Genomic DNA, 16641 nt, shown 5'->3' with positions numbered 1-16641 from the left:
AAATGTTGTGGATCAGAGCTTAAGACAGAAATATAAAGTAAATCCGATCTGAATCTCTGAAATATGATGTTATACTAATCTGTTTCATTTAGATTTAGGATAAATCACTCGAATATGAAGTAAATCTGCTCCGAACCACTGAAACATTAGGTTATATAGATCTAAATAAATTAAGTTAGAGGTAAATCAGACCCTAATAACTTAAATACGCAGCAGGGCAGTCACATACATATACGGATTTATCTGTATAATACAGACTTCCCAAGGCAGATATGATGTATGGAGGACAGATTTTTTTATCAACAATTTGTGTATGGCACACAGAGGTGTCTTATCCTAATGGACTCATATTATGTGAATCAGAGCTTAACCTGTGTAAATCAGTGCTGAATTCAACAAACCTTAAGTACATCAAACCTGATTCACTATAAAATGCAGTGAATCAAATCTAAAACATTTGAATATGAAGTGAATCATAACTGAAACACTTGAATATGTAATGAACCAGACATAAACCATTCAATATGTTGTAGGGGGGCTGGGGGCAAGAAGGACACCTTAAAATATATAGGTTCAAATCATGGTTGATTAGCACAATTTTTGAAGATAATTCCAGTGTAGGGGCAAGCTAACCTCTTGTTCTAAATGATGTTATCGATTTTAAACGAGGCACGGGGCAAGAGTGCCACTCGTATGGAGCAAGAAGACCACCAGTGCAAAATGGCACAAATGTTGTATATTATTATTTCCTCGCCTAAACGATAAATTCTAGAGTAAGTAAAGATGAAAACTGAGGGATAAAAGTTGACTTATAATTAAAAAGTAATTTTACGAAATTAATTTAGTTCTCATCTTATTTGACTGTAACAATAATAGTAAAAATTTTCAGAAACCATTTTGAATGCCCAAAATTATTTATTTTGATTTTATTCAGTAGGAAACATTGATTTAATGCAATTTTAAACAAGAAAAATGAAAGTTCATTTGATTTTATATGAGAAAATTGCGGTGTCTCTCTTGTCCCATAAGACATACTGTTTTTATATATGTAAAACTTAATGTCAAAAGGACTTTTTCGAAAAAAAATCCTCACAGCTATATCAAACAATTGAAAATCATCAATATGTTTTGTATTTATTGGGAGTCAAACCTTGTTTTCCAGCCTTACATTCTTATAATATTTTGCATTTTCCGCGTTGGTGAGCTTAAGACATTTTTCTATTTTTTTGTACTAAACATTTTTAACTGTAATATTTACACAACCCTCAATTAGTACTCAATTTATTCTTATCCTGAGTTTAACATAAAAAAATTGACTTGAACTACGGGAAATTAAAGGTGGCACTATTGCCCCGAGTGTCGCTCTTGCCCCATGCCCCCCTACATCGGAAATTAATCACATACATATGAGTGAATCAGCTCTTAGTTACTTGCGCAATAAGTAAATCACGCCTGAATAATTTCAATCTAAAGTAAAGACCCAAAACACTTGATTATTGAGAAGCATATAGCGTGAATCATACCTAAATTACTTAAATGGCAAGTGATTGAAATCAAAATCACTTCAAATACGAGTGATTCAGATTTGCATCAAATGAATATTTTGAGTAAGACGCTACCAAATATGATAAAAAATTGATCTGAAATATTTGTTTTAGTCATGGTCACAAGAGTTTCCATTTCTCGGCCATTTTGTTAAGCTTAGATTAGCTTAACTTTGACTACACATTTCAATGGTTGTTATTCCGCGACCGAAGTCAGTGAAGATGCATAAAGAATCAACTAGAAGTTCGGCCGGGATTGGCCATAATATTCTTCAGTGTACATAATTCAGCGCTTCTTTTTTATACAAGGTCGGCCACGTCCTTGCAGCCAAGTGGGATTGGTGGAAGGAAGGTTAGTGTGTAAAATTTGCTATTTGACGACCGTGTTTACCCCTGCATCTCCACAAAGGTTACTAGAAGGGATGTTAGTTAATGGGTAGGATCGTTGGGTTACAGGATTCACTTTGATAAGCGATTAGACCATGATAAACAATGATTTGTGAGATATAAACATGCTTATAAATAAAATATTTTCAATCGATATGAAAAATTTCCAAGTAGAAGATAAAAAATTCGACACTTGTAGTGACGAACCACTCAAAGTTTGTTAATCAAACACAAAATTCTTCTTGGTCCAGCTCATCTTATGCCGTTACTTACAGTCGCGAACCATTCAATGTTTATTGAATAAAGTTAACATTTTGTAAGGCTACATTTATAGTGTCGAACAATTCAAATTCAACAATTCAACATAATTATAAAAAAAGGTAAAAAGAAAGGGGTGTTTTGAAAATAATATACGTAAAACGTTGTTGTTTAAGGTTATGGCTTTCAGTTTCAAATAAAACTCAAAAACACATTCGACATTTCGGACACATTTATTGTGTCTTTTCAAGGAATTATCTGTGTTCGGTTCTATTGGTTGCCCACAGCATAGGCAACATTTGTCCAACAGCATAAAACGAATTCCCCCGAATCTTGAATTTGTTGAAAATGTAGGCTATTAAAAGCCAGCGAGCCGTGTATGCGTCTTAAATGCTACAGAAATGCAGGTTTTGGCTTTGCTATACGGCGGCTTAAATTCACTCTAAAATTACCAATTCAAACCAATTCAAAAAAATTATCTTTCTCTTACTGCTGTTGTGTTTACTTACATATATCGAATGTCTCTTATCTTCTATAAACATGTCCTATGGATGTTCTATGGATATGTTGATTCACGTCTTTTTGTCAATCGACTGGGACTCGATCCTAGGACGCTACGCTTGTTGAGTGCTCCACGCTGCAGTATAGTCTAAAGATGAAATGTCAAAGCTCTACATAAACTCAAATCGTACACCTCAGGTTAATTATCAGAACTCCAGATCTGAAAGACTTCTTGTAAGAGCTGGTGTTCCCCAAGGCAGCATTTTGGGACCAATATTATACAATATTTTCACATCTGACTTACCTGAGTTACCTCAGGGATGTCAAAAATCTTTGTTTGCGGATGACACAGGCCTCTCCGCCAAAGGACGAAGCCTGCGTGTCATCTGTAGTCGATTGCAAAAAAGTTTGGATATTTTTTCTTCATACTTGCAAAAATGGAAGATTTCTCCTAATACTTCCAAAACTCAACTAATAATATTCCCACATAAACTAAAAGCTCTTTATTTGAAACCTTCAAGTAGACATGTTGTCACGATGAGAGCGATTCCAATAAATTGGTCAGATGAAGTTAAGTATCTAGGGCTCATGCTAGATAAGAATTTAACTTACAAAAATCACATTGAGAGCATTCAAGCCAAATGTAACAAATATGTATAATGTCTCTATCCCCTTATTAATAGAAAATCAAAACTTTGTCTTAAGAACAAGCTTTTGATATTCAAACAAATTTTCAGGCCAGCCATGTTGTATGCTGTACCAATATGGACTAGCTGTTGTAATACCAGGAAGAAAGCTCTGCAGAGAATTCAAAATAAAATTTTGAAAATGATTCTGAGGCTTCCTCCCTGGTATAGTACCAATGAGTTACATAGAATATCCAATGTTGAAACATTGGAACAAATGTCAAATAAAATAATCAATAATTTCAGGCAAAAATCGTATATGTTTAGGTTAAGTTAGGTTAAGTATATTCAAAGCGTTTTTTTTTCTCTTTTAAGCAGGTGAAATCAACTCACCTGTAAAAAATCTGAACTGCTACGGCAAATGAAATGTAATATGTTATTAACAAAATGTTAATAAAATCTTAGATTTGTTGTACCAAATTAGGATGATAGTGTTGTCTAATAACACAGAACACCTAGATATAAGAAATAATGAATGTAATGTTTGGAATGATACTAATAAAGAAATTGAAAAAAAAAAGCTCTACATAAACTTTGCTTCCACATGCTTTTGTTCTCACTTATTGTGTTTTAGACTAGCGAATGACACATAACAAGAAAAAAGTATAGGCTTGAGAAGTGCCTTTTCATTGCTAGTGTTACGCATCGTAAGTAGACACAACAAGGTAGGATATTTCACGTGTAAACAACGGGTTTCAATCAAATATGTGTCGTCATTCCTATCGTCAAGCGTGAGGCTTACAGGATAGTAAAAGAGAGCAAGCCTTGCTTTCTTTTGCACTCGTTCGAGTTTGCGATACACTCTTAAAAATAATGGAAATCAATCCGGACGTAATTCACATTATGACTAAATGATACATGATGTAAGTGATGAAATGACGTAAAAATGGGTTCTGGAAGATGTATTGAAAGAAAAATGTAATTTTACATGATGAAGGACATGAAAAAGATGCCGCTATTATTGACATTTCCCGAATCAGACACCATCGTATTTGAAATGAGACACAAATTCACGTCATTTGGCTCGCTTCCTTAATGTGCATCCAGAAGACGTAAAATCGCATGATTTTTTCGGAGTGTGTAGGAATGACGTCACTGTCAAATTTAATTTTTCGGAGTATGATACCTTGCTTTTTTTACCGTGGATGGTAGTATAAGAGAGATGAAATTAGCCACCGTTGGTGTTTAGCATGAACATAATATTCGCGATGGCAACAAACTTACCCTTTCCTGATATTCAAGAGAAGCGCAAAAACTAAATAAAGGTAATGGTTCGATATTCTTATTTTTCTTATTTCTCTTAGCAATTTCGTGGCAAAACGGATGCTCGGCTGAGGCTGAGTCCAAAACGAATTTCTGAATAACAGTTTAAAACATTAGAAGTGCTTTTACTAATATAAGACAGCTAATCGATAAGTCTGCTCTGGAGTTTACTGTACTAGGCGAGCTTCATAATTGACCATATCGAATTAAACAGAAAAATGCGTGGACATCATACATCACCCAAAACCACAGATAATATTGATGATACAACTTGATAGGTTGAGCATTAGAGTGACTTACCTTGGAACTCCTTGCGAGCAGCACTGACCGAGGTGACAATGTTCGCCACATGGCCCAGGACGGTCGCAAACAGCATCAGACCGAACAGCAGTTGCGCTATCACAAACACATACTCCGCCTTGGAGCGAGGCCGCGGCAGGTCACCGATCGTGGTCAGTGCCAGTGTGCACCAGTAGTAGCTCTGCAGATACTGCTTCACCACATCCGCCGTTTCCGAATCGTGAAACACCCAGTTCTTGGAGCCGAAACCGTTATTCTTATAGATTATGTGATATAAACAACCGTTCCAGTGGAAGATGACTAACAGATAGTGTATCAGCGAGGTCGACCGGAACAGGTTCGGGTAGTTCGTGTGCCGCTCGGTGCGATCCATGAAGGCCCAGAATCGATAAATCTTGACTAGCCTAAACGATCTCAGTATCGAATTGAATCCTATCGATAAGTATAAAAAATCTAACGGCAATAAACAAAGGCAGTCTATGTAGAACGTTGTCGAGTTCATGTAGTGCTGCCGGAGTTTGGTCGAGTCGGTTTGCAGCACGCCGTCCTCGAGGTAACCCGTACGGAAGTGGAACAGAATATCTACGAGGTATAAAAAATCCGAGAAGTAATCCAGACAAAACCAGAGCACGATCGATTCGCCGTTGATCTCCTGGAAGGCAAACCGATAGATGATGACCCAGAAGTTGTACAGGAATGCCATCGACACCACCATGGACCAGTAGTAGCAGAGTCGACCGGCCGGGTCAAACACGAACGACCAACGGCGGCCGTTCGATTTGCGGGACGATGTTGAACAGCCGGATCGACGGCCGAACCTAGGGGATAGAGAAGAGGGAAAGTTGTTCAACAAGTGAAGAATAACAATTTTGTAGCAAGTATTGAAGATTCCTGGAGCTCGATTTGAGAAGGTCGTATGTGACAATTTTTACTATCTGAGATAGCTCTGCGTGAAGTTTCACAAACGAGAATCGATTTTTCGTTTGATGCAAATAACAAAAAAGTCCACAATATACGTATTGGTAGACAAAAAGAAAATCCTTCCAATAAACCATACAAAAAAATCACACAAAAACATTCAATTTCATTATCTACGAGCATAAACAAGTTTTCCGTTGATCAAAAATTCTTTGTAGTTCATTTGACGTTCAGACGTTTGACACCTGTATATGTCTTCAAGGCTCTCTCAGTATTCTCTTTCCAGATACAAGACCTTATGGGATTTTTTGTTTGTTGTTTTCATACGGAAATGGTTTCCACATCGTGAATCCAACCAAAGTCGTCAAATATAATCGTATACAAAACATTAATTTGTCATTGATTTGCAGATTTGAAGGTTAATCAAGTGCTGACCCCAAAACGTTATTGAACTGTTTACGATCGTAAGTACTCAAGTTATCATTACATGCTCTCCTTCATCGTGTAACGTATACCATGCCTACCTAGAATTAACCTTATTTATTTCTTATAACCAGACTTCAACCAGCGCAGCGTAACGTTGCCAGATCCAACAACAGGCAGGTGAGAAAACTCTTCTTTATAGAAGATTAGGATGCTGTAATAAATCCGGCAGAGCACACCGTTTATTTTTGCCTTTTTTCTTGGCAGCAACTTGTTAGGCTCGTTTCCTCTGGGTAATGTGAGCAATAAGGAGATTAGTATAAGGAGGCCTAAGCCAATTTGTTACAGGTTGCCGTGAGCCGTAGCCATGAAGCTAAAACGAGTTTATTTATAAAATTTGTGTGTTTGTCTTTTGAAGGTAAGGGTCTGCGGTATTTCGAATGGTTCCGTCAAATACCGTTCAAAACGAAATTCCGGGAAATTCAACAGAATTTAATGACGCAAATTTATGTTTAATGTTTTCATTTTGTCTCGTCACATTTGAAAACATTCGACGACATTTTTCTGTAATAAACTTCGTAAAAGTGAATTTCACAAGCTAAAAGTTAGATTCAAAAACCCATAAAATAAAAATCAAGACTAACTGAACTAAGACGTTATTGAAAATAGGATCAAATTTTATAGAAGAGTTATTAGTTCAAACCCAGACCCATCCCTCTTAGCTTAGGTTAGTTTAGACTGACTACAAATATCTATGGTTACTATTCCGTGATTGACCGAGGTCAGTGAAGATGCACAAACAATCAACTAGAAGCAGTGCTGGGAATGGTAATAGTAGTAGGCTTGACTTTTCGCGAAAATCACGTGGCTCTCCCAGTATAGTAGTTCAAAAACGTGAATCTCATCAAGTAGCCTCTGTTGGGTGCACGAATTTTGTAAATCATGAGTGTCATTGAAGGCTCTAAATGCGGGAAATGCAGCGGGAAATAGAACATTTTTCTACAGTAATTTCGGGTTGCCCTTAGCAACGGGTGTTTTGCAATTTTCAAGGCATTTGCCTACAGCAGCGATGGGCGTGAGTTTCACTGGCTTCGCTGACTGTGATTGGCTTTGTTTGGCTACTGTAGAGTGAGTTTCAGATTTTTTCCCAACCCTGACTAGAAGTTCGTCTGGGATTGGCCACATTCTTCTTCAGTGTGCATAATCCAGTGCCTCTAATTATACAGGTTCAATTACGGCGCCGGCCACGTCCTTGCAGTCAGGTGGGATTTGAGGAAGGCTTGTTAGTGTGTAACTTTTGCTATTTGGAGTAGCATTGGGCAATTTTGTCCAAAAACATCGATTTCACATTTGAACTGCCGAATCGATTCACCGATTTAATCGAATCCTTTGAATCGATGTTTCGAATCGATTCGAATCGGATGAAAATTGGCATTTATGAGGCTTAAAATGAGACCAAATGCTTTTGCATTCGATTTCAATAGGATTTTCTACATTTATAAGGTTTAATCACCGCATGAATTTATTATTATGAAAATTTATTGGCTTTTTTCGGTGAATACAATACCTATACTCAGAGTGAAAGAGAGTAACGAAAGTAATGAAATGACAAGATGGATAGAACCGCAAGCGAGCGACGAGAGAAATGAATAGAAGTTGAAAATTTGTTTTAACAGAGAGCCATATGTGTAAACAACACAATCGAAACGACAAATCGTTGCCAAACGTCCTGGTCTTGAACGGCTAGATGTTGTAGTGTTGGTCACTACTAACACGAGACAGGCAAAAATTTGTCGCCACGACCTGTTAACTACCTGTTACATACGCCGAAAAATATAGTGAGAACTACAGTATTCAGTACTGAATCCGAGTGAATACAGTCAACTCTTTCTAACTCGATATTGAAGCGACCAATTTTTTTCAGTTTGTTAAAATATATTCGAAATAGTAATATCAACGTGAAAAACAGTAAAATTTCAACACATTAACCTATTTGAATCAATTTTAAAAGCCTAGATTTTTTTAAATTTTATCTCCCTGGAATGGGTAAGGAACCTTAATATTATCATAAGTATAATCATAATATTCAAATTCTAGACATGCCCAGGAAACTGAAACAGATGGCATCGTGTTAGGAAAATATCCTCGGTGCTTCCCTGACCGTTATCATCACCAACCTAGACAGAATATTGTGCTACAAGAACTAATTTGGTTACATGATGAAATTTGCTCCATAATGCCTTAAAGCATTCGAGCCTATGAAAAATCAGTTGATAGTGAAAGACGTTTGTGGTATATAAGTGCAATGTGTCATTGAAGATATTTGAACATGCTTATCGGTATTAGGATGCCTAATTAATCTATTTGAAATTAGTGTATTCAATGGTTACACCTCAAAAAGGGCAAAACTCCAAATTTCGTTTATTTTCTTATTCAAAACTCCACCAAGAGGTTATAAATAACTTAACAGACCTACTTTGAACCTAATTTTGATGGTTTATTTCTTCTTATATTCACGGCCAATGAAAATCCGTTTAAATATCTCAAATTTCCTTTGAACTAGTAGACTTATACAATCAAAAAGGCGTGACTTCAAAACGATTTTTTTAAATTTTGCACAGACATGCAACTGAGCTATAGAAAACGACTGGTGAGCACAGATTTGATGGAGATTTTTTTCTGACAATAACGGTCAGGGGAGCTCCGTGGTATCGACTTATAGAGGGAGCAAAGTATGCTAAATTGAAGGGACCACGCATTTCATCGAGTTAGGGAGAATATCGAGTAAGGGAGAGTTGACTGTATTTTAATATAATAATCTGTTGGAGCATCATGACAGCTCATGAAAATGACAGCATCATGACCCGGGAGCATCATGACAGCTGCAGTACAACGTCAATAGGACTTTTCATGTGACAGGTCCGTCTATGCATTTGTTTACATCAGTGGAGGACCAGTGCTAACACGGGCCTGTCATTTTCATAAAAGAACTGTCAAAGAGCTTCCGGATCAGCTGATTTGAAACGTCATGTGAAAAGGCCTATGTACCGAAAAATTTTGGTCCGTGGTACTGCCAAACTCAATGAAATCATGGAGTGTGCTCAAAAGAGGGCGTAAACTAGAATTATGCTTGATGGACAAAGTTTTACATTTTTTGTTTGGCATTTGTAACATCATTATAAACGAGTGATCACCAAAAAGCGATTCTCTAAAAGGATTTGTACGGTCATCGGGAAGATTTTGTATGGCCCACGAGCGAGTTTTGAATAGTGGTGTGATGTGGTCCGCATGCTGTAAGTTGCTTATAGTAACCGTTCCTTTGTTTACGAAATTATTTTTTGACCACTTGACAATTCAAAGCAAGACAAATTTGTTAGGGATCGATCAAATAATACGTAACACAACAAGGGGAGGTAAGGGATATTTTGTAGTGTTTCGGTCCATACAATAAATTGAAATCTTCCATATAAAACCTGTTACTTCAGGGAGGGTTAAATCGAAATCGTTTATTTTTCTGTATACATCGTCCGCAGTAAAGGTTTTCTTCACGCTGAAATTTGCAGCGTGACGTCATCGTATATTAGTTCAAAGGCTTATTTGATTGAAACTTAGATCTCTGGTGGTGAGTATGAGAAAAAGTGTTCTAATCCGCATAGAAAAATACTGCAAATAAAAGTTAGAGGTTGTTTCCAAGATACGACCGCCAAGTTGACGTTGGATAACGTTAGCCTCTTCTATTTACTGGCTTGAGACCGTCACGAACTTATGAAAGATTTCTACTGCTAAAAATCCAATGAATTTTCACACTACTTGTTGCATATCAATTTTGTGTTAAAACAAAAAAAAAATCACTTTACATGTATTCAGAAGCTTAGGCCATTATACTGAATTGATTTTTCAGTGTATTTGTATTGTTTGTATTTTTACAATGTTAATTTGGAGCAAATAGTTCAAAATAACTCTTTTCCATTGATTTTGGGTTACGTAATATTTGAATCATTCCTTAACAAAAGAAAATATATTGCATTACGACAGCAGTGCAGCAGCGTCCTCGGAAACATTCTCAAATTGTCGTTTTGTCAATTATTCGTAACTAATCATATATTGTATAATGCTACGAGATGAATTATAGCAAGAATGTGGTAAACACATTAGCAAATATTACACAAATAACTCTTTAGTACACATTTGTTGGCCCTGAAAAGGGCCGATTGAACTGTGAGAATCGAGTAACACGGACACATTTTTCCAGCGAACAGGTTGAAATCCTCCTCGTCCGATAAGGTTTACAATGGGCGCTTGAACAAGCGGCTTGGGCTGATTTTCTTCAGCCATCTCTTAGCCAGCGATTTCGCAAACCGGACACTGGATTTGCAGCAGCTTAATGATTGTAAATTTTGGTGGAATTTTACTCATTTTGGTAAAATGTTTACCGCAAATCACTAATAATTTCACCAAAACTATTACTTAATTCACCGACAGTTCTGTTGTTGCTGTGAGTATTGCCAGTAATGTTACGCTTCACGGTAGACATATTTTCAAATCTTGACGTATCACGGACACATTTTGACGGCACACTGGTCGAAATCCTTCTCGCCCGATGAGGATTGCGGTGGCGATGACGAAGAGCGCTTCTTCAAGCAGCTTTGGTCGATTTTCTTCAGCCATCTCGTACTTGCCTTTGCGCCCCGATTCCTGCAGGGCCAATTCTGGAAGTGCGAGTCCATTCAGGAATCTTGAGCGATTTCACAATCCGCACGCTGGATTTGCCGCCGCTTGATGATCAACAGCTGGCCTCTGGTAGTGAGGAGCTGAGCAGGTTTGAAGGAGCTCTTACCAGCTCGAAAGCGAAAAAAGAATGATACCGAATTCAGCGAATCGCCACCGCAAATCAACCTTGTGTCTTCCTCTTCCTCGACGACACAAATTGAACTGTGACGCTGGGGCAAACGCAAAGCGAAAATGACTCGCCCGACAGTGTTCACAGTCCGACCGCAAAAAGAAGACTGAGGGAACAAGCAGGGTGCGGTGCGCTTTTATAGAGGGAAGCGGAATCCAAAAATGTGCTTGGACGTGATTGGTTAAATAAGAAAGGGGTAAACGTTTTACGATTTTTCAATAGTTTGTTGCTAATTATCAATAGTGTCCTCCATTTAAATCGACGAGCAGATAAATTCCCAATCGATTCATGCATAAATATTGAAAATCAATCGATAACTTACTGAGTTATTAGCGGTCAAAACCTGACCATTTTTCGTTACATGCTCAATTTATCTTTTTTCTGAATTGTACCCCCATATGTTGCCGAAAGACGTTATCCAACGTCAAAAAATATCACTTTTCGACTTGATTCGATCTCAAATAAAAAGATAAGGACACCGTCTTCAGCCATTTAGCTGCACGGAATGTAACTTAACACTAGACAATGGATAAGGATGCTCCAGTGGCACAGTTGAGAAACATTCCTGATGAAAAGTTTCAATGGCTGAAGCGGAAATTGAACCCACACCCAATGACACGATGCGCTTAAATGCCTAACAACACTAACCGCACGTCCACGAGGCCCACAATATTTTATTTTATTTTATGTTACGGCCAGCGCTTTCTTTTGAGGGCATAAAAGCGATCCAGTGATCAGTTAGGCTGTATTGTAAGTAATTTTTTATACAGTCACCCCACGCAGTTGAATCACCCACAATTTATGAATCAGCTGACTTTAAAAGACAAAATTATTATCAAACTTGTCACAAAACATCACAGAATTATTTTTACTGATAAGAAACTATGTGTAAAAATAATTCTGTGATGTTTTGTGACAAGTTTGATAATAATTTTGTCTTTTGAAATCAGCTGATTCATAAATTGTGGGTGATTCAACTGCGTGGGGTCACTGTAGATTACTTTTCCGCAAAACAAAACACTAACACGTCATTTGATCTTTTCATCGAACGAATTGGTACGCTCTCAAGTTCATTTGGTGCTTAAACTTGGTGATTTTATTAAATTTATTTCCATCGGCAGACGAAAATATCAGACTCGCCCTTATTTCATTTCATTCCATTCGTTGTTTTGCACCCGTCAACAACAAAACAAAATTCCGATCTGCCGTAGTGAAAAATTGTGCCGGCAACGGTGGATGGCCCCATTGTTTACGTTGAAAGTAGGTACCGTAATCCGGGGTAACATTGATCATTTTTTTTAGTTTTTCTTAAATTTTTCATTTCACAATACAAATGTAACAAGTTTCATATTTTTAAAACAAGTACTGGCACCCATCGCTCCTAGCTATGTACTTTATTTTGTTTTTCGAAAGATTTAAACATGTTTAAATAAATGTTTTAAGTGATTTTTTGATTCAGCTGATATGGGGTAACATTGATCACTCAAGTAAACAACGTTCGCTAATAGTGGAAATGTCGTTACTTACTAACATCAGGGCCCCTGAAGCCGAATATGAAGACCAAACTCTTACAAGTCATTTACTTTTTGAGTTATTTCAAAATTAAAAACACCTTGAACCGCGTAATACGCCTAAAAGTAGGCAATTTTCTCAGGAAATTCTACATTCGTAATAGTATTTGGTTAATGTTGCCTAAATGAATAAACTTATGAAAGATTTGACAACGGAATCGTTTTCGGCGATGCCATTTTTAGTAACACCCGCATTTTCCTTGATCACATCGTCTGCAGAACTCATGTGAGACATGAATTTTCGGTAGTGTCAGTGAAAATGATATTTATTTATTTATTTCATGTCGTCAATCAGAATCATTGTTTCAAAAAGTTGACAAATTTGCGCATGAACTAAACGCAATTTTGGAAAAAAAAAACCTTAATTATCATTAGCTTATGAATATACGAAAGAGAGGCACCATTCATGGTTCAAAAATGCTTCATCAATAAATCTTTATTTGAACGTTTAACAAGATGAGTCATCCCGATCAATGTTACCCCGCTGATTAATGTTACCCCCGGATTACGGTACGTGAAAATTGCGTTATCTGTCACTTCGCGGGGGGGGGTTGGTTGGAGCTTACACGGAGAAATATTTTTATCTAATTTTTGAGTTTACTTTACCCAAAATTAAGTATGTCGAATATAGTTTCAACCCAAAATCTCTCGGTTTTCTCTTTCTCCTACACGAATGTTGTCAAAAATAGAGAGAGCTGCATTTACCCAATGGGGGTACTTTGGTCCAATAAGCCAAATTTGGGTAAATGCAACTTTTCTTATGTCTGAGTCGAAAGAACTCAATTTTGCGTTAAATCAACCCAAAATTGAGTAAATTTTTCTAATGGAATTAAAGCCAAACTACCTAGTGGGGACCTTGGAAATTTAGCCAAAATTGAGTTATTGGACTCAACTACGGAATTGCGTTAAAACAACCCAAAATTGAGTTGAATTCCGTCTCCGTGTATGAATGCCTATGAAAAAATCGTTTGTGAATCTTTTTTATGCAAAATCTGCACTAATTATAACTTTCTTGATGAAGCCCAATAATCTTGATCAAACCCAATAAGAATGCCTGAAGAATACGTAGAATAATATTTAAAAATTATCTTAGCTAAGATACTGTGCGAAACTCTGGAGTAATTTCTTGTGAAGTTTATTTCTAAGGATATTTTCTTAGTAAAATACCTGGTGTGATGTAAAATCTGTTTGCTTTCCGTATGAAAAATTTGTGGATATTTTGGATCAATCTTTAGTACTTGGAGGAGTTATCAAAGGTACCGTTTTGTCTCAAATTCCGAACAGACTCATATTCCGAACACTCCGTTTTTGTATGGCGATTTGGCTGAAATGTTTCGCTGAAATATGTCATCAAATTACACGGAAATGGTAGTCAATTGCAATACAATTTTAACGTCTTCCAATCTATTTTATACCTCGGGAGTAGTGATGATTCTTTAGTTCAAGACCAGTAAAACTAGCTTAGAATGATGCGAAATTATTGATTTGAATACGCTTTATTCGTGCTGTTCGGAATTTGAATCAAGGTGTTCGGAATATGAGTCCGAATGAATACATTGTTCGGCATTTGAATCAAAATGTTGTTCCATACTTTAACGTAAAAACAATACTAAACAAGTTTAAATTAACAATTGTATCGGCACACTCAACAGCTAACAGGTGGGCTTTGCGGAGAAATTAAAATTTTACCCAATATCAGCTTATTTATGCCCATCAGATGCATTTGAAGTCACTGTTGGCCTTAAGTGTTCGGAATATGAGTCAAAACGGTACCTCTGAACAAACTTTTTAATTAGTCGTAGATTTCACTTCCAAAAAAATTCAAAATATGATTTTGAAGGCATTTTGGAAGGACTAGAATCGTTTTGTCATAAGCAATTTCGTTCAGCATTGACATGAATAAAACCCATATCGCACACCTTTAATCGGCAGTTTATTCGAAAACATAAAACCCCGTGAAAGTTCAACTTACGTGTATCGATCGGCCCCGTTGCAGGTGCTCCCGGTGCCGCATGGCGGGGCCAGATGGTTACTGGACGCACGAGTCGCTGCCGCAGAGGCCGCCGCCGCCGCAGCAGCAGAAGTAACGTGCGCAGCGGACTCCCGTGGTCCAGTGCGGCTCCACGAGCCCAGCAAGGGTTGGTCACTCGAATTCAGCTTGCTTCGTTCCCGCTTCCGGTCCTTGCGGGACAAATCCATCTCCGAGGTGGTGGCGGACACATGGGAATGCAGTGGCCGGGAAGCACCCGACGCCGCCAGGCTATCACGTGACGAGAAGAATCCTTGCTGGGAGATGCTCTGGCCCAGCTGGGGACCGGTCATGCCGAGCTTGGCACTAACGATATCTGTTTTTTTTTTTTCGTTGGTGATGGATTTTTGTTTCATCGCAAGATATTCATGAAAAGAGAAAGTAACGAGAAAAGGGAAAAGTTTAGCTTTTTTATCGCCAACAGAAGAAGACTGCAGCTGGTGGTTTATTCAAGAAGGCTCAAAAGAAAAAGTAGGTCACAACCATTGTTATTTTCTTTTTTGCGCTTTTATGAGATTAAATAAGCTCCAACGAAGGTAGTCGTAATAAATGTAAGTGTTATTTTCATCTGGGCTAAGGGTAGCTGATTGCGGCTTATCATACGTTGGAGGGAAAATGGAAATAAGAAATTTGATATTGACTAAAGCTACAGCTTCAAACAAAAAAGAAATAAAGAAAAATGACTGCGTCAATCTCGGCTTTCATATTCAAGAGCAAGTTTAACGTCATCTTAAAAACGCTGTAGTACGCTTAATCAATTTTACTTACTATAAATAAGATGCAGAGCAAACGACTTTAAGGTTTGAGATTGTAGAGATCAGTCTGGTACTCACAAGGAATTATGTTGAAATACAGCTTTGATATTTAGGATGTTGTATAATTTTGTAATATATCTTCAATGTGGGCTACTATGGATCAATGGGGTAAGAAAGGGGCAAACAGCATCAGAAAAAACTCAACATTTTTTGAAATATTGCTGTACAATTGAAAATAGTTTAATATATGCATTTTTCAAAATTTTCCAACAAAAACATAGATCTCTGCCCAGTCAATATTTTGGTTATACATGATTCTATATGAATCAATTCACTCATATATTATGACTAAACACAAACTTGGCACGGCTTTTTCCGGTTTTCTGAGATCAGAAATATGAAAAAGAAAAAAATACAATTATGTTTTTCGGCTACGCAGTCTTAAATTTTTACAACGGCTTATTTATTTGTCCGACGTTTCGACACGGGAATTGTGTCTTCCTCAGGGTGGAAGACACAATTCCCGTGTCGAAACGTCGGGCAAATAAATAAGCCGTTGTAAAAATTTAAGACTGCGTAGTCGAAAAACATAATTGACTACAACCATACAGTCGATTCCCCACCAGAAAAACAAATACCTAGCCTCAAACACGGAACCTTTAGATTCAGATTAGAACACATTACCACTGCATCATGATGGATGCAACGAAAGTGTGATAATTTGATAATATGAATGCAAGCTTTATATACAGCGACACTTGCTTTGTCATTCTTCAAAGCCGATCGTCAGCGGATAACAAAATGAGGTTACAATTTTTGCTGTTTGCTATTCTGGATTCCTAAACAGCACAGTTTGTTGCAACACAAGAATGAAACATTTCTCAAAACTAATCAGAGTTGTCAACTGTTGAAAATAAGACTTACATTTGCATTGAATAGCAACGCGAAATGCGTAAGAGTTGCAGCCTGTTCGCAATATTTTTCTGTTGTAGTGACATTGCTCATGTGTTGCAAAACAATTAAGGGTAAGTTGTTGCTTATTATTTTACAACACCTTTCGGGATTCAAGTTCGTTACTGAAATTGGGACACGCCTCAAACAAATAA

At 37.3% G+C, this 16641-nt stretch overlaps 1 protein-coding gene across 1 annotated transcript in view; it reads right to left on the bottom strand.

Annotated features, from left to right (window-relative positions):
* The window catches only part of LOC5573042 (cyclic nucleotide-gated cation channel alpha-3), a 194525-nt gene extending 179344 nt beyond the window's left edge, over window positions 1-15181 (bottom strand). The window contains exons 1-2 of the mRNA XM_021839521.1: window positions 14724-15181; window positions 4940-5856 (exon numbers count right to left, since the gene is read on the bottom strand). Coding sequence (XP_021695213.1) covers window positions 4940-5856; window positions 14724-15136 — 1330 coding nt within the window. The 5' untranslated portion in view covers window positions 15137-15181. The remainder of the gene's footprint in view (window positions 1-4939; window positions 5857-14723) is intronic.
* Between the last annotated feature and the right edge of the window lie 1460 nt (window positions 15182-16641).

Source organism: Aedes aegypti, chromosome 2 (genome assembly GCF_002204515.2).
Source record: "Aedes aegypti strain LVP_AGWG chromosome 2, AaegL5.0 Primary Assembly, whole genome shotgun sequence".
Lineage (NCBI taxonomy): Eukaryota > Metazoa > Arthropoda > Insecta > Diptera > Culicidae > Aedes > Aedes aegypti.
The sequence above is the reverse complement of the archived record's forward strand: the minus strand, read 5'-3'. Positions and strand labels throughout refer to the sequence as shown.